At 36.9% G+C, this 23,343-nt stretch overlaps 1 protein-coding gene across 32 annotated transcripts in view; it reads right to left on the bottom strand.

Moving 5' to 3' along the window:
• Window positions 1–1,818: 1,818 nt before the first annotated feature.
• CLHC1 (clathrin heavy chain linker domain containing 1) overlaps window positions 1,819–23,343 on the bottom strand; it is a 54,305-nt gene continuing 32,780 nt past the window's right edge. For 12 of the 32 annotated variants that reach the window (XR_014841931.1, XR_014841934.1, XM_085019273.1 and 9 more), the window contains 4 exons: window positions 17,652–17,826; window positions 10,267–10,469; window positions 3,988–4,167; window positions 1,819–2,129 (listed from right to left, as the gene is read on the bottom strand). Coding sequence is in view for 27 of the 32 variants with exons in the window: in XM_085019273.1 (XP_084875399.1) it covers window positions 1,933–2,129; window positions 3,988–4,167; window positions 10,267–10,469; window positions 17,652–17,826 (755 nt within the window). In the remaining 5 variants the exon portion in view is untranslated. Of the gene's footprint in view, window positions 2,130–3,987; window positions 4,168–5,763; window positions 5,894–10,266; window positions 10,470–17,651; window positions 17,827–23,343 lie in introns of those variants that run through there. The other 20 variants (XR_014841932.1, XR_014841935.1, XM_021087532.2 and 17 more) reach the window with 6 other exon arrangements.

The raw sequence follows: 23,343 nt of genomic DNA, 5'->3' as shown, positions 1-23,343 counted from the left end.
AGCTGCTCTGTTTCAAACTTTTTCCAGATTTATGTATGTACTTTATCCCCCTGGCTTTCTGGAATATTTTTTTCCAAGTTCTGTCTGTGGATACACAGTAGCTTTCTATCAAACATACAAGACTCAAAGAAAAAAATGGTAAGCCACTGCACATAAAGAATCAATGCTGGAAGTTCCCATGTGGCACAGCAGGTTAAGGATTCAGCGTTGATGCAGCCATGGTATAGGTCACAACTGAGGCGCAGGTTCAATCCCTGGTCAGGGAAGTTCCACATGCTGCAGGTGTGGCGAAGAAAAAAAGACATGCTACAGAAATACCCTCTCTCCTTCCCTTCCTTTTTTCCATCCTTCATCCTTTCAAAAACCACAGCTAATGTGAAGGCCAGAAATAAAAATACTGTGAGTTGTTATAATCCTTTTACTTATATTGCTTTTAAATTGTGCACGTGTATTACTTTTCAAAATATTACATTTTAGGAGTTTCCTGGTGCCCTAGCAGTTAAGGATCTTGTGTTGTAATTGCTATGGCATGGGTTCAATCTCTGGCCCAGGAACTTCTCTGCATGCCAGGGGCACAGCCAAAAAAAAGTTATCAAAATACTACATTTTAGAAAATTGAATTATAATTATCTAATACTGTGTTTTGTGATATATGCAAAACTTGAGAACTTGGCCAGTACTCTTCTGGATTTATAAGACCAGCAACCTAATATTAGTATAAACAGATAGCTTTATATAGGCAATGAGGTGTGTTGTATCAAATACTCCAAAGAGGGATAATTATCCAAGTACAAATGGATAGATACGTTGGACTTCATAGGTAGAGGGATATGTGTTTATGGGATCTGTTACATCGAAATAAGAGTTATCCTCTATTAAGTTCCTCTATTGTGTAATACACCACACATATATATCACTAAACCTTTAGGGGAGGTATTACTGCCCATATTTTACAAAGAAGAAAAGGAAGAATTTGAATTTGAATATGAAGCAGTCTGATACCAAGTTCACATTCTTCCCTTTTAAAATAAAATATATACATTCGATTTAAATTTAGGAGAGTAAAACATGCTCTTTTATTCTTTCTAATAGCAGCTCATTTTTACCATGTTCCCTGATCAAGGCTGATATTCAGCTGGTACATTCTGGTGTGGCATAAGGGCTAAAAGCTGTTCTAATTAGTTAGGTAGCTATTCTGTTTGACTGGTGCCCATGCCATGCTGATCATCAAATATTCTGAATAGCACACCTGTCCATGACACAGAACTCTGAGTTTTTAATCAAATACTTACTTGAGACATTTGAAATTATTCAAAACAACTTCTTATGACATTTTCCATGTCTACAAGTATCCGGGTCTACTTCTTTGCAAAATTTGACTGGAACTCTCTCTGGATAAGAACATGCTGAAATTCCCAAGTTTTATAGAAGAAGCTTAACATTCATGCATGAAGCACAGATTTGAGTAACCAGTACAAAATTACTATACTCTGGGTTTCCATTAGTGAGTTCAACTGTGAAATGATATCCTGCCCTTGTTAAGTCAGGCTTATAGCATTTGATGTTTGGGAAATAATTTTGATAGGATACTACCCACGCCTTCTTCAGTTCTTGCTATTAAATTCGATCACCAGAAAGGACTATATCTAGATAGATGCCCTTAGGTAGAACTGCCTAAACTGAGATTTACAAAACTTTCATTCTTGGATTTTATCAAGATTCAATATACAAAATTACCATATAGGAAAAAAGGAAGCAATGGTATAAATATTTCAAGGATAAATCTAAATGTTATCATAACAAAAGCAGCATGACTTATTTCTGAACTTTTACATGCTAGTTTATTTTTAAGTTAGTTATACCAAGATCAGTTTGCCCAACCAATATACATAAAATGTTGCACAGGCTCCCTCAGCTGGTTAAAATGTAGAACTACCAAAAAACATGCTGCATTAAGTTGACTGTATCATCCTCTTCAGAAATTTCTGTAACTCCAGCCTGAGATCGAAGAACGGACATGATGTCATTAGACAATTTGTCAAAGCCATTCTGTAAACATATATTTGCCACTTCTTGCCACTTTTCTAGGGAGCAAAATGGATCATTTATCATAAGATGTTCAATTGCATCTGAGGAAATAAAATACAATATTTTCGTATAGCACTTATTTGATAATCTATACTTAGCAATTGTTCAAATATAGAGATATTATTTCAACTCAGTTATTATTAGAACTGATAAGTGTAATGTGCAATGTGGAGTGCCTAGTTGAACTCATGGTGAGTACTCAAGTATTAGATCTTTCTTCTCCTCCTTTTCATTAAACTTTTCATGTCTCAATTCAACTCTCCACCATTTCTCACACTCCCTACTCCCCTACTCATCTCCTTCTTGGTAAGGTCAACAGATGTTGAAGGTTAGAAGAAAGGCAGCTCAGAAATTGAAGGATGTAGGCTCAGCCTTATTCACAGAGTCTATAAGGCACCACAAGAAACTATCAAATAAACAAGGGCCTAACAGGTTATTTTCATGATCCTTCGAACACTTTTATAAATGTCCCAATAGTGCATTCTAAGGGTTTAAAAAAGGTCTCTGCCAAAATCTCCATTGTATCTCTAGATAGGGACCTCTTACTGACAGAGCTTCTATAACAGATATTTTTCTAAAGGAAATAAAAGATTTTATCTATTAAAGAAAACTAATGATATTATTTACTTTTGAAAGTCAATTATAGTGACCCTCTTTGGGACTATTTATGGTACTCATTTATCTATTACCTGAATTATTTATAATACTTCTGATGAAAGAGGGTCTCTCTTCAGGATATTGTAATCACTATTATTTTATTTCTACCATTATTATTCTATCAAATAAAATATTTTAGTTGATATCTGCAATGATCATTTCTAAATTTTTTTCCCAAGTATGTTTTCATGTAGTTTACTATTCATTTTTTGGCCCCATGTGAGAATTTAAAATCAAGTTGTCTGCTCGAATTTCTATATTGAATTAGAGAAAGGAAAGAAAAAAGTGAGACTAATTAGTTATTCTTGATCCCACTGCAGAGTTAAGTTCAGAGTAAATATGTGTAAATACATTTTTTGGTTTAGGACTAAAAACATAAAATTGGCCTAGACGTTTAAATACATATATATAGGGAGTTCCTATCTTGGCACAGTGGAAATGAATCTGACTAGGAACCATGAGGTTGAGGTGAGCTGTGGTATAGGTTGCAGACACAGCTCAGATCTGGTATTGCTATGGCTGTGGTTGTAGGCCAGCAGCAACAGCTCCGATTAGACCCCTAGCCTGGGAACCTCCATATGCCGCGGGTGCAGCCCTAAAAAGAGAAAAGACATATATATATATGTCTTAGGGTTAGGGTTAGGGTTAGGGTTAGGGTTACTAAATATACACATTAATATATATAAAGTTTTTAGAGTACTTAGCTATTATAATTATTATGATGGCCCCTCAAGCTTTATAAAGAGTGTCTCTTTATCCCAATCCTCTCAAGAAATACATACTCTTGGGAGTTCCCACTATGGAGCAGTAGAAATGAACCCAACTAGGATCCATGAGGATGCAGGTTCCATCCCTGCCTCACTCAGTAGGTTAAGGATCCAGCGTTATCATGACTGTGGTGTAGGTTGCAGACATGGCTCAGATCCCAAGTTGTTGTGGCTGTGATGCAGGTGGGCAGTTACAGCTCCAGTTGGACCCCTAGCCTGGGAACCTCCATATGCGGCCCTAAAAAGCAAAAAAAAAAAAAAAAAAAAAAAAAAAAAGAAAAGAAAAGAAAAGAAAGAAATATATACTCTTGCCAACATAATATTTTGACTTGGTAATCTTTATATTTATAAACTCCTAAAGTTAACTCTTGACAAGAAGGAACTCTTAGGAAGTTAACTCAAGCATAATAATCTTGAACCTTTCCCTAAATAACCCACTGGTATTTTTTTCACAACAAAATTTTACTTTGCTTACCTTTCCCACCTTTATTTATTTCTTGAAGTAGCTTAATGCCAACTTTTTTCATATCTACAGAAAACAGGTAAAGTAGAGCAAGACCAAAAGATAAAGATGGTGGTTTCCCATTCCATTCTTTAGTGAGACACTGGATTAATTCAATGTGGGGACATAACTTTATTAGCTGCATCAGGTCATCTGAAAGCAAAAAGGAAAAACTATGTCTCAACATCCTAATATGATATTATCAACTAAAAATTCAGACTAGCCAATCAACTCTCTTTTTTCCAATCCTTCCAAAGCCCTCATTGAATTCAACCTTACTATCTCCAATTAAAAAAAAAAAATCATGCTCAGCATAGCAAAAAACAAAGGAAAACTACCCAAACAAAGAGTACCAGGAAAAAAATTTATCAAAGAACTGTTATGAAAAGAAATGTGGTATAGGAGTTCCCGTCATGGCTCAGTGGTTAGCAAACCCGACTGGCATCCATGAGGACTCGGGTTCGATCCCTGGCCTGGCTCAGTGGGTTAAGGATCTGGCATTGCTGTAAGCTGTGGTGTATGTTGCAGACAAGGCTTGGATCCCACATTGCTTTGGCTCTGGAGTAGGCCAGCAGCTACAGACCCCTAGCCTGGAAACTTCCATATGTCGCAGGAGCAGCCCTTAAAGACAAAAAAAAAATCAGAAATGTGGTATAATAAAAAGAATCAGGTTGACAACCAGGAAATGTGAATTCTAATCATAGGTCCACAACTTAGTGTTCTGGATCTCAGCTTTTACATCTTAAAGAGCTAGAATTGGTATCTCCAATTTCTAAGCTTCCACCTAATACTACATTATATTTGTCTATATCTTGTTGCTCATTTTGAAGTCAACTTCCAGTGAGTATATCTTTCTTTCTGTGCCTTGCACAGAAAAGAAACTCAGTAATTTTTTCCTAAAAGTATCAAGTATTTAGAAACTCAAAAATGAAAATTTTAAGAAGCTATATCTATTTCAAGTAGCTAGAGGTTAAGCCATATGAAGTGGCCTACTTGTGACAATTTTTGACTTCAAAAAAAAGGAATTCCATATAATTTAATCTATATAGAATCTATAGTTTTATCACTAGGTAGTCTAAAGCTACAATCATGATTTATATTCTTAAATTTAAAAACTTTGTGTTAACTTCCTAAATTTTTTAAGCAAAAATATTCTTCTTGGGCCACAACAGAAGTAATTTTCAGAATAATTTCTGAGAGTCTTTCAACAACTACCATAAACTCTAAAAGTTAATACAAGGTAATCTAGTGTTTATTAAACAATACTTATTGCACTGGGAACTTACATATATTATATTACTACATTTAATATTCAACATAAGTCAGATACTATTACTCTCACATTACAAGTGAAGAAAACAGGCTTAGATAAGTTCCCGGAATTATATACATAGTCTAAATTAGAACAGTTCATCTGCCCCCCCAGACCATGACTTTACAATCTATGGTGCTGCTCCTCCAAAATAATAAATATGTATGTGTGTGTGCATTGTGTGTGTGTATGTATATATATATATATGCATAGACATACCGAGAGAGAGAGAAACAGAGAGAGAGAAATAGTAAAAGATGAAGGAATAGAATATAATTCTATATCAATAAAGTCATATAATTTTTTTTCTTTCTATGACATACCTACAGCATTTGGAAGTTCCTGGGCTAGGGGTTGAAAGAGAGCTGCAGCTGCTAGCCTATAACACAGCCATGGCAACACCCATCTGAGCCGCATCTGTGACCAAGGCCGCAGCTTGCCGAAACACAGGATCCTTAACCACTGAGCAAGGTCAGGGGTTGAAACCATATCCTCACAGAGACAACGTTGGGTTCTTAACCCACTGAGCTACAACAGGAACGCCCAAATAATTTTTTTAAACTTTCCCTGGAGAAGAAGTAGAAGCTTATGATTTGGGTCATTCAATCTGGCCTCCACTAAGGTGAAGCTATGAATTATATAGTAACGCCCAGCCTCCAACATTTCGTAACTTAGCCGTTTCTCTCTATTTCATTCAATCAAGTGTTCAAATACCCTTCTCCATTAAATGATTAGCAAATTTTTATTCAATTAAGTGCAAGAGATGGTCTCTGACTAATTAGAAAGAACAAAGTTCAAATCCTATGATCTTACCTCTTTGCTTACAACACTTCAGAATCCATTTCCTTTCCTTGGTTTGACATATTATAGTCATTATTTATCTCATATATGTTCTGTTCGAATAAGGTTATAATAATCTATATACAACTAGAGTATTGTTTAACTCACAAATACCCAGAACAGTGGTTCTCAAAATACGACCTAGGGTCAATAAACACAGAACTATTTTCATAAAAATACTAAAATTTGCCTTTGTCATTCTCATTCTCTCACAAATATACAGTGGTATTTTCCCAGAAGCTGACATATCACAGCAGACTGAATATGGGATCAGATAAGGGAAGCCAGCTATCTTCTATTAAACTAGGGATTTGCAAAAATATAAAACAATGTAACTCTTTTCCTGAAATTGTTTAGTTTGAAAAAGTTATTTTTCATAAAAATATTTTATTTATGACAACATAGTGAGTTTATTGTTGTTATTTTAAAGGAAAAATAACTAATGAATTTGCGCCATTTGCAGCAACATAGATGGACTTGGAGAGCATTTTGCTAAATGAGGTAAGTCAGACAGAGAAAGACAAGTATTTCATGATATCACTTATGTGTGGAGTCTAAAAAAATATGACAGGAGTTCCCGTCGTGGCCCAGTGGTTAACGAATCCGACTAGGAACCATGAGGTTGCGGGTTCGGTCCCTGCCCGTGCTCAGTGGGTTAATGATCCGGCATTGCCGTGAGCTGTGGTGTAGGTTGCAGACGCGGCTCGGATCCCGCGTTGCTGTGGCTCTGGTGTAGGCCAGTGGCTACAGCTCCGATTCGACCCCTAGCCTGGGAACCTCCATATGCCGAGGGAGCGGCCCAAAGAAATAGCAAAAAGACCAAAAAAAAATAATAAATAAATAAAATAAAAAATATGACAAATTAGTAAATATAGCAAAACAGAAGCACACTCACAGATACAGAGAACAAACTAGTTGTTACCAATAGGGAGAGGGAGGGGGGAAGGGCAATATAGGGAATATAGCCAATATTTTATAATTTCTATAAATGGAGTATAATCTTTAAAAATTGTGAACCACTATATTATACATCTATAATTTAGAATACTGTACATCAGTTATACTCCGATAAAATTTTTTCTCATTTAATTTTTAATAGGATAAATATCAAGTGATATAACCCACATAGATAAAAGCTCTTTGGGATCATCAGCACTTTTTAAAAGTACAAAGGAGATCTGAGACCAGAAGATCGGAGAGCCTCAGATCTAGAATAACCCAGTTTCTAGGCTCAGATTCTAGACTTCCAGGTCTAGAATGTTACCAGATAGGTACATTCACTTGTTTAATGATAATGGAGAAGGTTAATGAATAATTTCAGGCTTTATTCTAGAAATCAATAGAGGGGTTAAAAAAGAAAAGAATATTTCCTCTTAAAACAGATTTTCTATTAGTCAGATTTATGCTTTTAGAACAAAACACTTTTTTAGGACTTTACTATTTGTTTTGCTTCTTTGACTTTAAATGTAAAGATGATAGTCTAAATCTAAAACATTTTCTTCTGAAACCAGAAAGTATTAGCAAACTGAATCTGTTCCCCGAGGCCAAGGATGATACTTTGGAAAGACGAGGTTGTTTCTTATTAAAAAGTAAAATAAACAAAGTAATTTTTCAAATAGTCTACCCCTTAAGCTTAATTTTTCTCAGGTTATTATTTTCATCTTATGATATTGTGCTAAATAAATTCTGATGATAAATATCAAGGTTCTAATTAATATATATACTTTTTGTCTTTTTGTCTTTTTAGGGCTGCACCGCAGCATATGGATGTTCCCAGGCTAGGGGTCTAATCGGAGCTGTTGCTGCCAGCCTACACCACAGCCACAGTTATGTGGGATCTGAGCCGCATCTGCGACCTACACCACAGCTCACGGCAACACCGGATCCTTAACCCACAGAGCAAGGCCAGGGATCAAACCCATAACCTCATGATTCCTAGTCAGATTTGTTAAGCACTGAGCCGCAATGGGAACTCCAAGGTTCTAATTATATTGGAGTGTTATTATTTCTTAAATTTTTACAATATACACTTGTCCTTTGGTGTCCACTGGGGATTGGTTTTAGAACCTCCTGCAGATATAAAATCTGAGGCTGCTGGTCTCTTATATAAACAATCTGTTTTACAAAATGGCATAGTATTTGTATATAGCCTATACACATCCTCCCATGTACTTTAAATCATCTCTAGATTACCTAACACAATGTAAATACTATGTAAATAGTTGTAAATGCAATGCAAATGTTATGCAAATAATTGCTGATGCAGAGCAAATAAGTTTTGGTTTTTTCAGCATTCTGCAATTTTTCTTCCTCATATATTTTCAACCTGAAGTTTGTTGAATCTATGGATATGAAATCCATGGATATGGAGGGCTGACTGTATATTTAATTATTTTATAGTGTACTGCTCTACTGGAGGAAGAGAATAATATAAGTCATTCATGTCGCCATGTACTCATGTGAGGCAAATTTTACAAGCAAAAAAAGAAAGCTCTCATTTTAGTCAATAAAAATTCCAAAAGTAGGAGTTCCTGTCGTGGCGCAGTGGTTAACGAATCCGACTAGGAACCATGAGGTTGCGGGTTCGGTCCCTGCCCTTGCTCAGTGGGTTAATGATCCGGCATTGCCGTGAGCTGTGGTGTAGGTTGCAGACGCGGCTCGGATCCCGCATTGCTGTGGCTCTGGCGTAGGCTGGTGGCTACAGCTCCGATTCAACCCCTAGCCTGGGAACCTCCATATGCCGCGGGAGCGGCCCAAGAAATAGCAACAACAACAACAACAACAACAAAAAGACAAAAGACAAAAAAAAAAAAAAAAATTCCAAAAGTAATTAAAACACATTCCATCTAATGTGTTTAGTCTAAACCCTGACTAAAATAAACTGATGGAAAGATGCTGAATCTGTATAACTTAGATAATAATAATGAAATATATAATTTATTCAACAAATGTTGGTAGTAACTACTCTGCCAGATTCTGTTCCATTGCTATGAGTATATAAGCAAATTACTTACCTCTCTGTGCCTACAGCCTCTCTGTAGTTATTTTTCATCTATATAATAGGGATAATAACAAAATGTACTTCAGGAGTTCCCACTGTGGCACAGTGAGTTAAGAATCCTTCAGGGGCTCGGGTTGCTGAGAAGGAGCAAGTTAAATCCTTGGCCCAGCGCAGTGGGTTAAAAGATCCAGCATTGCTGTAGCTGTAGCTTGGATTCAATCCCTGGCCCAGGAACTTTCATATGCTGCAGGTGTGCCCAGTGTGACATTAAAATTAAAAAAAAAAGTACTTAATAGAGTCAACATATGGATTAAATGAGAAGGCATATAAGAAGCTGAACTATTCGCTATTATTACATTAATAGTACCAGGTATGCTGTTATATAATAAATGAAAAAATTAATAACTTTAGAAAATAGATTCTAAGTACAAGTCAATTTACTCTTTGAAAATGATCAGATTCACAGCCATAAAAGATTCTTTTTCCTGGAAAAATATAACCAAAAAGTGCTATGTTTTGTTCCATCTTGCAGTTGCTTAGAACCCAAATGCACAGCTTGAAAAATCAGGATTGACAAAGGCCAGGGGTCTGGGGATATGCCAGGACTGCCCTATATTAATGTTACTGCTGAACCAGACTGTAGTAAGAGATCAGCTCATTCAACTAGGGTTACCCTAAGGCCAACGATTCTCTCAGATCATTGCCTAGCTGCAACCTAGATGTTCCAGACTTTTAAAATCAACATTACTTCACTAATTCTTCATTTCTGATGTTTATATAATAGTTCAGAACAATATGTATGACAAAGAAGTTCAGGGTTTTTTTTAATCCTTTAAAAAGCATGGTCTAAATATCTGCAAGTTTACTAAATGTTTATGTATTGAGGATATATATATAATGTATTTGAAGGTCTAGCATCAAAATTAATCTGCTTCAGCTTTATCTGTGTTCACTAAAAATTACAAAAGAAATCTACTTACTGGTATATATAAAACAAGCTTTATAATGTAAATCCAAACTACTACTTATTACCATGGGTGAAATTACAATTCAAGTCCAAAATTCCAATGTATACAAATAAGTCAGCTTTTTTACTTACCCGAAGTAAAGTCCTTGAATTGTTGTATATATTCCATAGCCCCATGAATTTGACCCTGTTTACACAGGCAAAGAAGTGCTTTCTTATGCAGGCCACATTCACTATAGATAATCTGAGCTAAAGCCAGGCATTTGGACTTGTTATAAGTATCCTGCTCCCCATAATCAAAAATCACATCTCCAGCCTCCTCAGAAAATGTCAGCCTAGAGCAAGAAGATCAATAGAACAAACATCAGTGAGTTCTTGATGAGTGGATGAGGATGAAATGTTTGAAAATTTAGCGCAGTAGAAGTGGATTTTCTATGGTTTATAAAAATTCCAAGTTAGTAGACAATTCATGAAATTAAACATATCTAAGATTTAGAACAGGAACAAAAACAATCAGCATGCCTTCCTTTGAGGGAAATCATTTTGGTGAAAATGAGCTTAACTTTTAAAAAATCTACAAACAAAATTAACTCTCTTGGAGTTCCCTGGTAGCCTAGTGGTTATGGATCCGGCATTGTCACTGCTGTGGCACAGATTCAGTCCCTGGTCTGAAAACTTCTGGATGCCATAGGCATGGCCAAAACAAACTTTCCTAAAGAGACTGGTGGGATTTAAACTTTAAGATAAACAAAAGTTCTCTCATAATTGAGGCACTCAAGGTTCTTATTTGTTATCTAGACTCCAAAACCCTATAGAATGCAAGAACTAACGAAGTGTTGGTTAAAGATGGTGACAAAAACTTTAGCTCAAAATAAGTGACAAATCTTGCAGGCATTTGTACTAAAAGGAAAACAGAGAAAGTGTGACCATAATGTTTTGTGGGGTTTTTTAAAAATTGTTACAAATCTGTAACAAATGACAGGGGGAGTATATGGATATAACTGTGTCTATTAGGAGAGACTTAAGAAGCAGTTTGAGATGGTTCAATTGAATAGATCTCACTTTTCATCAATTTTAGTGCACCATCTTCATACACAATTGAAAGGAACCATCTGTACTACACAGTGATTCTACCTATCAGTACAAGCCAAAAAACATTTGAGTATGATTAAAGATATCACTTCTAATTACTGGCTATATTGACATGGTGCTTTAGCTACATTTTTAATTAACAGCTGCAGAATAACAACAATCACATAATATTAGTATCTGTATACATATAATAAAATGCCAATAACATTAAAATGAAACCCTAAAACACCAACAAAATGTCTCTACTGAAAATACTGAAGTAGATAAAGTCCTCTGTGGGGTGGACAGCAGACAGTTCTAAAATCAAGAGGCAGCTTCTGTGTACAAATCATTAATTTAGTCAGCAACTCCCTGGCTTCCACATTTCAATACCAAATTATTGGTTTGGGTAGTCATTATTTCAGTTGTTGTAATGACTGTATTACTGGAGCAGCATGAAAATACCAGTAATTTAGTATTTATTTATCTTGTTAATACCATTATGTTATTATTTTTAGCGGTCATTCTCACATGCTGTGCCACCTCAGAGATGGCCAGAGTTGAGACAGGTTGCTCTATCTTGACTTGTCACTTTCCAAAAGGATGATGAGAAGAAAGAGTAAGATTTTTATTTATTTTTTTAGGGCCACACCTGTGGCATATGGAGGTTCCCAGGCTAGGAGTCTAGTCGGAGCTATAGCTGCCAGCCTACGACACAGCCACAGCAACGTGAGATCTGAGCAGTGTCTGCGACCTACACCACAGCTCACGGCAATGCCGGATCCTTAATCCACTGAGCAAGGCCAAGGATCAAACCCGCAACCTCATGGTTCCTAGTCAGATTCGTTTCCGCTGCACCACTACGGAACTCCAAGAGTAAGATTAAAAAGAAAATTATCCAAAGGGAGGAGGAGGATCAAGCCCCAAAAGAATGGAATTGGCCCTGAAGGAAAAAGGGGGAAAGAAAAACAAGGATTCTAGCCCTGGAGGTAAAAGGTAGTCAGGTACCCTAGATCAGGCTGGGAAATGAGCCTAGGAACTTCCCTCCCCTTTTTCCCCTAATGACCTCATCATACCCTCTTTATGGACCCCTAACGTCCCCTTCTTGTCTCTCCCCTCCCTGGCTTCCAACACTAAGAAGGCATTTTCAGAGACTTCTGAAAGTGAACCTGAGACCGGACTGGCTCTGGAGAATACACAAGACATAAATAAAAGAAAATATGTCATGTCATGTTTAACTCTACTAGTAAATTAAGGCATATCTGATTATAAACCAGACTGCAGACTTTTAAAATTCAAAATAAAAGTAATATATAACTACTAAATCTATGTAAAATATTCATTTACTGTTATTTTATAGGATTAGGTTGCAAAGTTAATATTTTAGAGGATATTTTTTCCTTTTAGAAGCAATGTTAGGAGTTCCCCTGTGGTGCAGAAGCTTAAGGATCCAGCATTGTCACTGTAGCAGCCCAGGTAACTGCTGTGCTGCAGGTTCAGCCTCTGGACTGAAAATTTCCACATGCCACAGGTATAGCCAAAAATAAAATAAAATAAAATTTAAAATAGAAGCAATGTCTGAAATTTAGAGACATTAATACCTGTCAAGCATCATTTCTTAAATTTAAGCTTTGTGGTTCAAGTAATTAGACTTTTCCCAGGTAAGAATAACTAAGAGAGCCAACTTTAGACTATAATCCAGGCTGCTTTAGGCTGGTTCTGTGCTGAACTTTAGGAAAAGGACTGAAGAACTTTTTAAGGTAGCTATGCAGTAGAGGCCCAGGTCATCGGAGTCAGAGATCAGGAGACAGAGGCTAAGAATAAAGAATGTAATTTGCTGTGAGTATTCTGTTATACCTGGATCCTTAAAAGTAGTGGTATTTTAATAATTTATGTGCTCAGGGAATGCATAAGAGTTTAAGTTCTTACAACTAAGAGAAAGAATGGGCCAAGTGCATGTAAGAAAATTTATCTTGTCTGAAGTGTCTTTGCACTAAATAACAGGCATTAGTAATTAATGAACAAGCACTTTCTGATGATGTTCTCACGCCTGAACCATTTCCAGTAGTACCTGACAAGTACTTTCCCTGACTATCCAAAATCGTTCAAGGAAATGTCAATTTGAAATGGGTGACAGCAGGTAGCAGTATGCAAACTTGCCATCTTTATGTCTAGAACATTTCTAAGTCATGGACTTGTTATTTAGGGATTGCTTACATTTGTCCATCTACTCCCTTATGATATGATATACATCTTAAAGATGAGAACTATAACTACCCTCTAATATGTAGTCTATGTCCCTATGAATTTAGATCCAAGTAAGCACAGACCTTATGCTGAAAAACAAGCAGGCCATGGCAACTAGAGCGATGATAGGGAGGCCTTTCCTCACTCTGCCTTCCAGTACTCACAGCTTAACCCATGCCCACACAGACGCAGCAAAGGCATCTGGTATCTATTCCAACTAATCTTCATATGCTGGTAGACAGTTTTGATGCCTCACCCGGCTCCCCTCTACTAGACCAGTGCCCCTTCTCCAGCTAACTATTGACAGCTCATAGCTGCTCCTTTCTCCAAAGAATTGCTCTCAGCTGACTGGAGCCACCTCACCCAGGAAATTATTCCTATTTTTCAAACCCCTAGTAATCTAGAGCTAACGACTGACTAATAAAGGATACAAGAAGCCAGTCCCATAGCGAAGGAGAAACAACTCTGAAGTATGGTTTATGCTCCATAGTTCTCTCCCTATAATACTGGCTAGTACTAGACTTTACCTGAGTTTACATCCTTGCTTGGCTCTTTCCCTGCCCCCCATCTCTCACTCCTTCCCTCACCAAACTTCCCAAGGAGGAGTAAATGACACACACCCAAACCCAGATATCACGCTCTCTTAAAAGGAATAGGGAACCCAAGTGTCAAGCATATTCCCCTTTGCTCCACTGTCTAGCAACAGTCCTACCTTCTCATGATAATTAGTCAGGACCTCCAGACTCAAAGAGCCTAAAATTGCAGGGATGGGAAGCACAAACTTGCTGACGATTAACTTTGTGTGTCAACATGATTGGGCTGTGGAATGCCCAGATATTTGGTCAAATGTTATTTTGGATGTGTCTGTGAGAGTGCACTTGAAGAGAGGAACATTTTAATGGCAGAATGAATAAAGCAGATTGCTCTCCTGAATGTGGGTGGCTCTCACTCAATCAGTTGAAGGCCACTGTACAAAAAGGATGACTCTCCCTCAAGTAAGGGGGGGTTCATCCTGCCTGACTACTTAGCCAGGACTTCAGTCTTTTCCTGCCTTTGGGTCTCAAAGCTGCCAGCTTTTGGATTTGAACTTAACACCATTAACTCTCTTGAGTTCCCAGAATGCTGACTGTAGATCTTGGGACTTCTCAGCCTCAATAGTCATAAGAGCCAATTTCTTAATTGATATACAATTTTTCTGTTTCTCTGGAGAATCCTGACTAATACACTCTCCAAGCATGCTCCTGGGAGTGATACTGAGCAGGGCCACTCTTTATTTCCCAGACTCAAGTATTCTATATGTTGGGAATACAGCACCTATAATTACACTTCATCCTGAGAATGTTCCTCCATCATCCTAAGAGGGAATAACAAACTGGCATCACCTGGACACCACCTAAACTTCCCATGAACCAAGTTTGGAATTGTTTTTCTTCCTCTGACTGGTGGTCTTAGGTAACCCACCCTTGCAAGAGCCCAAAGGTGTGAGCTGTGGAGGTAGTATCCATCAGGCAGCAGTAGTTAACATGGGGTCTGGGCCACCTTTTTTTAATTTTTTTGGCCTTTCTAGGGCCACACTTGCAGCATATGTGGAAGTTTCCAGGCTAGGGGTCAAATGAGAGCTTCAGCTGCCAGCCTACACCACAGCCACAGCAACACCAGATCTGAGTCACATCTGCAACCTATATCACAGCTCATGGAAATGCCAGATCCTTAACTCACTGAGCAAGGCCAGGGATGGAGAACCCACATCCTCATGGTTACTGGTTGGATTCTTAGCCTACTGAGCCACAACAGAAATTCCCTGGGCCACCTCTTCGTAAAGCTTACAGGTGTGCTCTGGATCTGCTTGAGGATGCATCTTGGTTGTACCTGATTTTGGATTGACTTTTTTGAGCCCACATGACCTTATGACTTGCTGAATCCATCAGAATATAGTTAATGATGAGCATTTTGTGTTGTACAGTCAGTGATGTTCCATGGATAAATACTCCCACTTTAGCAGGACCCAACAGCTGTTTTTCAAATGGTACATTACTGTCTGTTACAGGTGCAGATGATCTACAGAAATATCTCTGGGTAGTCCCATGTCAACTAAACACTGTTAGTGGGTAAATCAATAACCATGGTTTGATAAAAGCATAGTAATCACAGTCATCCTGCCAGATAAACCATCAAGACCAAAAGAAGTATAAGAAGAATCTAAAATGGGTAATGAAGGAAAAAGATAATGAGTACTAGTATGTGTGAATCTCAAAATAATTATAAGTGAAAGCAGACCAAGCAGAAAAAATATACAATGTGTGATTCCATACATATAAAATTCTAGAAAATGAAAACTAATCTAGAGTAACAGAAAGTAGATTAGTGGTTATCTAGAGATAGGGAGGGGGATGGAATGAGGTGGTAGAAGGAAAACGGCATTACAAAGGAAATATCTGAGGGTCATGGATATGTTTATCATCTTGATTATGGTGATGATTTCATGGTACATATGTCAAAATTCATCAAAGTGTACACTTTAAATATATATGGTAATTATATGTAATTATATCTCCATAATGCTGTGGGTTTTTTTGTTTGTTTTGTCTTTTTAGGGCCACACTCATGGCACACAGATGTTCCCCAGCTGGGGTTGAATCAGAGCCACAGCCACCAGCCTATGGAGCAATGCCGGATCCATAACCCACTGAGTGAGGCCAGGGATTGAACCCGCATCCTCATGGATATCAGTCCGGTTCTTAATCCACTGAGCTACAACAGGGACTCCCTCCATAATGCTGTTTTTAGAAAACTCATCAAATTTTACGCTTTAAATATGTATAGGCTATTGTATGTAAATTATCATCTCAATAATGTTGTAAAAAAAATTACAGCCCTAGCACCTAGCAACAAGGGCTATCGTTCATCCCACTAACCCTCCTCTTATATGTTTCCCCAAGAATTAGGGCCACAGAATTCTGGAGAAGCTGTGCCTGGATGGAGTGAACTTAATGTGAGAAGCAAATATATCTGTATCATGCAAATGGATAATTAAGGCAGATAATGTTTTGGTGTCCTTACTGGCCCAGCGTAGCCTTCCCTAATGGCTCTAGGTATTGGCCACCAGTGGCTCACAGGTCCTTTCCTTCCATAGGGAACTGCCCTTGACTAGTGGGAGCCACCATGCTCAGAAAGTTACATTCTCCCACCCCATCCAGGCAGTCTTCTTGACTGACTGACAGAGAAGCATGGAAGGCTGGCCCCTGGCCTCAAGGGGGAACGGCTCTGTGATATGTTTTATGCTTCAGAGCCATTCTTCTATAATACGGCCAAGGTTAGAATTTGCCTGATGTCACATCCTTCCTTGGCTCTTTCCCCTTCCCTATCCTGCTTCATTCAGTCCCTTTTAGGATTTTCTTGAGAAGCCCTCCTTCTATCAATCATGTACACCATAAACGTCTATGCACCGTTAAGTGGTCATGAATCATCTTGTCAATTCCCAATCCAGGCTCATTGTGACTAGCCTCATTACTCCATTCATGAATGCTTAGTAACTAGCTTCTGAATTATTAACTGCAATAGAGGTCTGAAATAAATGCTTAAGTAATTTATTGATAAGAAAATTACTAAAATTTTAGGAGTTCCCATTGTGGTTCAGCAAGTTAAGGACCTGACATAGTGTCCATGAGGATGCTGGTTCGATCTCTGGCCTCACTCAGTGGATTAAGAATCTGGCATTGCAGGAGCTTCTGTCGAGGCTCAGCGGTTAACGAAACTGACTAGTATCCATGTAGATGAGGGTTCCATCCCTGGCCTCACTCAGTGAGTTAAGGATCTGGCATTGCCATGAGCTGTGGTGTAGGTTACAGACGTGGCTCAGATCCCACATTGCTGTGGCTGTGGTGTAGGCTGGCAGCTACAGCTCTGACTCAACCCCTAGCCTGGGAACCTCCATATGCCATGATGAGGCCCTAAAATAACAGAAAAAAAAAAAAAAAGAATTGGGTGTTACAGCTTGGATCTGGTGTTGCCATGGCTATGGCATAGGCCTGAAGCTACAGCACCAATTTGACATCTAGCCTGGGAACTTCCATATGTCGCAGGTGAAGCCATAGGGAAAAAAGAAAGGAAAAAAAAAAAAAGAAAATTATTAAAATTTTGAGAACAAAAACTTTATTAACCAAATTTCAAAATAAAGTTAAAAGCTCAGTTTTGCTTACCTTTCTTGGGTGACCCAATTGATAACTAAATCTAAACGTTTCTCAGATAATCCACATTTGATTCCTTCCAGAGTTAGTTCTGCATCAACAGGATGTCTAAAAGCATGACTTATGCTAAAGATAGCTTCAAAAAATAAGAGCAATGGGAAAGGTTTTCCCCTAATTTTTCCAACAGCTATAAAAGAGAAAAAAGTTTTTGATCAATTTTAATTAATAGTTCGCTTTTTCTTAATATTATTTTAATGTCATTGCATTTTCTAAAAATTTGTATCTAAAATTATACTTTTATAATGTTAAAGTTTATGGATTAAACTTTATATTTTGGATAATGACTAAATATCATACACTATGTGAAAAGCAGAGTGATATATATGTAGATTCTTTTTTTTTTTTTTTAATAATGTGTTTGAGCCTATATGACTATTAGGCTAAAGCAAGCAGATACAGGAAGGGGTAAACATACTTAAAAAACAGGGCAACCCCAAATCAAAACATAAAATTACATTCACAAACACTAAAGAGAAAAGTACACAAGCAGAAAATAAATGGAAATCATCCAACCAAAAAAAGGAAGGAAGAAATGGGAAACATAGAATCAACTGGAAAACAGGTTTAAAATGGAAATAGATACATATTTATCAATAATTACTTTAAATGTCAATGGACTGAATGCTCAAATCAAAATACAGAGAGTGGCAGATTGGATCAAAAAGCAAAAACCTACAATCTGCTGTACACAGGAGACTCACCTCAGGGCAAAGAACACATATAGATTGAAAGTGAGGGGATGGGGAAAGATATTTCATGCGAATGGACAAGATAGGAAAGCAGGAATTGCAATACTCATATCAGACAAAATAGACTTTAAAGTGAAGGCCATAAAAGATAAATAAATAAAATTAAGTCCATAAAGAAAGATAAAGAAGGACACTATTTAATGGTAAAAGGATCGATTCAAGAAGAGGATATTACAATCATCAATATATATGCCCCTAATATAGGAGCACCCAGATACCTACAATATAACAGACATAAAAGGAGAAATTGATGGGAATACAATAATAGTAGGAGACTTTAATACCCCCCTCACATCAATGGACAGATCCTCTACACCAAAAATCAATAAGGTAACAGAGATTCTAAATGACAATAGAAAAAATTAGACTTAATTGACATTTTTTGGACATTACATCCAAAAAAATCAGAATGTATGTTCCTCTCAAGAGCACGTGGAACATTCTCAAAGATTGATCATATACTGGGACACAAAGCTAATCTCGACAAATTTAAAAGTATAGAAATTATTTCAAGTATCTTCTCTGACAACACTGACATGAAAGTAGAAATCAACCACAGGAAAAGAAATGAGAAAAAACTATGTACATGAAGACTAAACAACATGCTACTAAAAAACCAATGGGTCAATGAGGAAATCAAGAAGGAAATTAAAAAATACCTCGAGACAAATGATAATGAAGACAAAACCACTCAAAATCTATGGGATGCTGCAAATGCAGTGCTCAGAGGGAAGTTCATAGCAATACAGGCTTTCCTAAAAAAAGAAGAAAACTTTCAAATTGACAACTTAACCCACCACCCAAATGAATTAGAAAAAGAACAAACAAAACCTAAAGTCAGCAGAAGGGAGGAAATCATAATGATCAGAGAGGAAATCAATAAAATAGAGATTCAAAAAAAAAAAACCAGAAAAAAATCAATAAAACCAAGAGATGGTTCTTTGAAAAGGTAAACAAAATTGACAAGCCTCTGGCTAGACTCACCAAGAAGAGGAGAGAAAAAAACCCAAATAAACAAAATAAGAAATGAAAAAGGAAAAGTCACAACAGATACTGCAGAAATATAAAACCATGAGAGAATACTATGAACAACTGTATGCCAACAAATTTGACAACCTAGAAGAAATGGACAACTTTCTAGAGACTTACAGCCTGCCAAAACTGAATCAAGAAGAAACAGATCAACTGAACAGACTGATCACTAGAAATGAAATTGAATATGTCATAAAAGCACTCCCCACAAATAAAAGTCCAGCACCCGATGGCTTCACAGGTGAATTCTACAAAACATACAAAGAGAAACTTATACCCATCCTCCTTAAACTTGTCCAAAAGGTTGAAGAAAGAAGACTCCCAAAGACATTCTAGGACACCACCATCACCCTAATGCCAAAACCAGACAAAGATACTATCAAAAAGAAAACTATAGGCCAATATCTTTGATGAATATAGACACAAAAATTCTCAACAAAATTTTAGCCAACTGAATCCAACAACATATAAAAAAGATCATACACCACAACCAGGTGGGATTCATCCCAGGTGCACAAGGATGGTTCAACATACACAAATCAATGTCATACACCACATTAACAAAAGAAAAGTCAAAAACCACGTGATCATCTCAATAGATGCAGAAAAGGCACTTGACAAAGTCCAACATCCATTCATGATCAAAATTCTTACCAAAGTGGGTATAGATGGAACATAGCTTAACATAATAAAGGCTACTTATGGCAAACCCACAGCAAATACAATACTTAATGGAGAAAAGCTGAAACCCTTCCCAATAAAATCTGGAACAAGATAAGGATGCTCATTTTCACCACTTTTATTCAACATAGTATTAGAAGTACTAGCCACAGCAATCAGACAAACAAAAGAAATAAAAGGTATCCAAATTGGAAGAGAAGAAGTAAAATTGTCACTGTATGCAGATGACATGATACTATATATAGAAAATCCTAAGGATTCAATCCAAAAACTACTCGAACTGATCAACAAATTCAGCAAAGTAGCAGGATATAAGATTAACATTCAGAAATCAGTTGCATTTCTGTATATTAAAAATGAAATACCAGAAAAGGAATACAAAAATACAATACCTTTTAAAATTGTACCCCCCAAAAAATCAAATACCTGGGAATACACCCAACCAAGGAGATAAAAGACTTCTGGCTGAGAACTATAAAACATTCATCAAGGAAGTTAAAGAGAATTCAAGGAAATAGAAAGATATTCCATGCTTCTGGATTGGAAAAATTAATATTGTAAAAATGGCCATACTACCCAAAGCAATACACAGATTCAATGCAATCCCTATCAAATTACCCATGGCATTTTTCACAGAACTAGAACAAACAATCCAAAAATTTATATGGAACCACAAAAGACCCAGAATTGCCAAAGCAATCCTAAGGAACAAAAACTGAGCAGGAGGCATAACTCTCTCTGACTTTAGCCACAGTAATCAAGATAGTGTGGTGCTGGTACCAAAACAGACATACAGAACAATGGAACAGAACAGAGAACCCAGAAATAAAACCAGACACCTATGGTCAATTAACCTTCGACAAAGGAGACAAGAATATAAAATGGGAAAAATATAGTCTTTTCAGCAAGTGGTGCTGGAAAAACTGGATAGCCATATGTACATCAATGAAACTGGAACACATCCTCATACCATGCACAAAAATAAACTCAAAATGGCTGAAAGACTTAAATGTAAGACAAGACACCATCAAACGTTAATTCTCTGACATTAACCTTACAAATATTTTCTCAGGTCAGTCTCCCAAGGCAACAGAAATAAAAGCAAAAATAAACCAATGGACTGAAACTGACAAGCTTTTGCATAGCAAAGAAGACCATTAAAAAAAAGTTACAGAATGGGAGAAAATAGTTTCAAATGATGCAACTGACAAGGGCTTAATCTCTAAAATATACAAACAACTCAACAGCAAAAAAGCCAATAATCCAATGGAAAAATGGGCAAAAGACCTGAGTAGACATTTCACCAAAGATACACAGATGGCCAAAAAGCACATGAAAAAATGCTCAACATCACTGATGATTAGAGAAATGCAAATCAAAACTACTATGAGGTACCACCTCACACCAGTCAGAATGGCCATCATTAATAAGTCCACAAATAACAAATGCTGGAAAGGTGGAGAGGGTGTGGAGAAAAGGGAGCCCTCCTACACTGTTGATGGGAGTGTAAATTGGTAAAACCATTATGGAAACAAGTATGGAGGTACCTTAGAAAACTATATAGAGAACTACCATATGACCCAGTAATCCCACTCTTGAGCATATATCAAGACAAAACTTTCCTTGAAAAAGACACATGCACCCGTATGTTCATTGCAGCACTATTCACAATAGCCAATACATGGAAACAATATGAACGTCCATAGGCAGATGAATGGGTTACCAAGATATGGTGTATGTATATATAATGGAATTCTACTCGGCCATAAAAAAGAACAAAATAATGTCATTTGCAGCAACATGGACGGAACTAGAGACTCTCATACTAAGTGAAGTAAGTCAGAAAGAGAAAGACAAATACCATATGATATCACATATCTGGAATCTAATATATGGTACAGAAAAGAAAATCATGGACATGGAGAACAGACTTGTGGTTGCCAAGAGGGAGGGAGTGGGATGGACTAGGAATTTGGGGGTAATAGGTGCAAACTATTGTTTTTGGAATGGATAAACAATGAGATCCTGCTGTATAGCAGTGGGAACCATATCTAGTTACTTATGATGGAGAATGATAATGTGGGAAAAAAGAATGTATATATGTATGTGTGACTGGGTCACCTTGCTGTACATTAGAAACTTGACAGAAGCGTGTAAATCAGCTATAACGGAAGAAAATAAAAATCATTAAAATAGAAAAAATTCAAAGTCTAAAAAAAAAGAAAGAAAAGAAAAAGCAATCCAAATATAACACCAAAGACAGTCATCAAACCACAAGAGAAGGGAAGAAAAAAAGACCACCAAAAACAATTAACAAAATGGCAATAAGAACATACATATCAATAAGTACATTAAATGTAAATGGACTAAATGCCCCAACCAAAAGACACAGACTGGCTGAATGGATACAAAAACATGATCCACATATATGCTGTCTTCAAGGTATCCACTTCAGTTCTAGGGACACATATAAACTGAAAGTGCGAGGATAGGAAGAAAATATTCCATGCAGACAGAAATCAAAAGAAAGGTAGAGTAGCAATACTCATAAGACAAAACAGACCTTCAAATAAAGAAGGTTATAAGGGACAAAGAAGGATATTGCATAAAGATCAAAGGAAATTCCAAAAAGAAGATATAACAATTGTAAATATGTATGCACCCAATATAGGAACAGCTCAAAGAAGAAATTGACAACAACACAATAATAGTGGGGGACTTTAACACTCCACTTATGGAAATGGACAGATCACCCAGAGAAAATCAACAATGAAACACAGGCCTTAAATGTTGCATTAGACCAGATGGACTTGATATATATTTATAGAATATTCCATCCAAAAGCGGAATAACATTCTTCTCAAGTGCACATGGAACATTTTCTAGAATGGATCACATTCTGGGCCACAAATCAAGCCTCATAAATTTAAGAAAATTGAAATCATATCAAGCATCTTTTCTGACCATGACACTATAAGACTGGAAATCAACAACAAGAAAAAAAATTGCAAAAAAGCCCACAAACACTTGGAGACTAAACACATGGTACTAAACACCCAATGGATATCTGAAGAAATCAAAGAGGAAATTCAAAAATACCTAGAAGCAAACAACAACAAAGACACATCACTCCAAAACCTATGGGATGCAGCAAAAGCAGGTCTAAGAGGGAAGTTTATAGC

Source organism: Sus scrofa, chromosome 3, assembly GCF_054392235.1.
Source record: "Sus scrofa isolate SSC_HxYL_T2T_F1_AM1 chromosome 3, Sscrofa_HxYL_maternal_Yorkshire_Landrace_v2.0, whole genome shotgun sequence".
In the NCBI taxonomy this organism is placed as follows: domain Eukaryota; kingdom Metazoa; phylum Chordata; class Mammalia; order Artiodactyla; family Suidae; genus Sus; species Sus scrofa.
The sequence above is the reverse complement of the archived record's forward strand: the minus strand, read 5'-3'. Positions and strand labels throughout refer to the sequence as shown.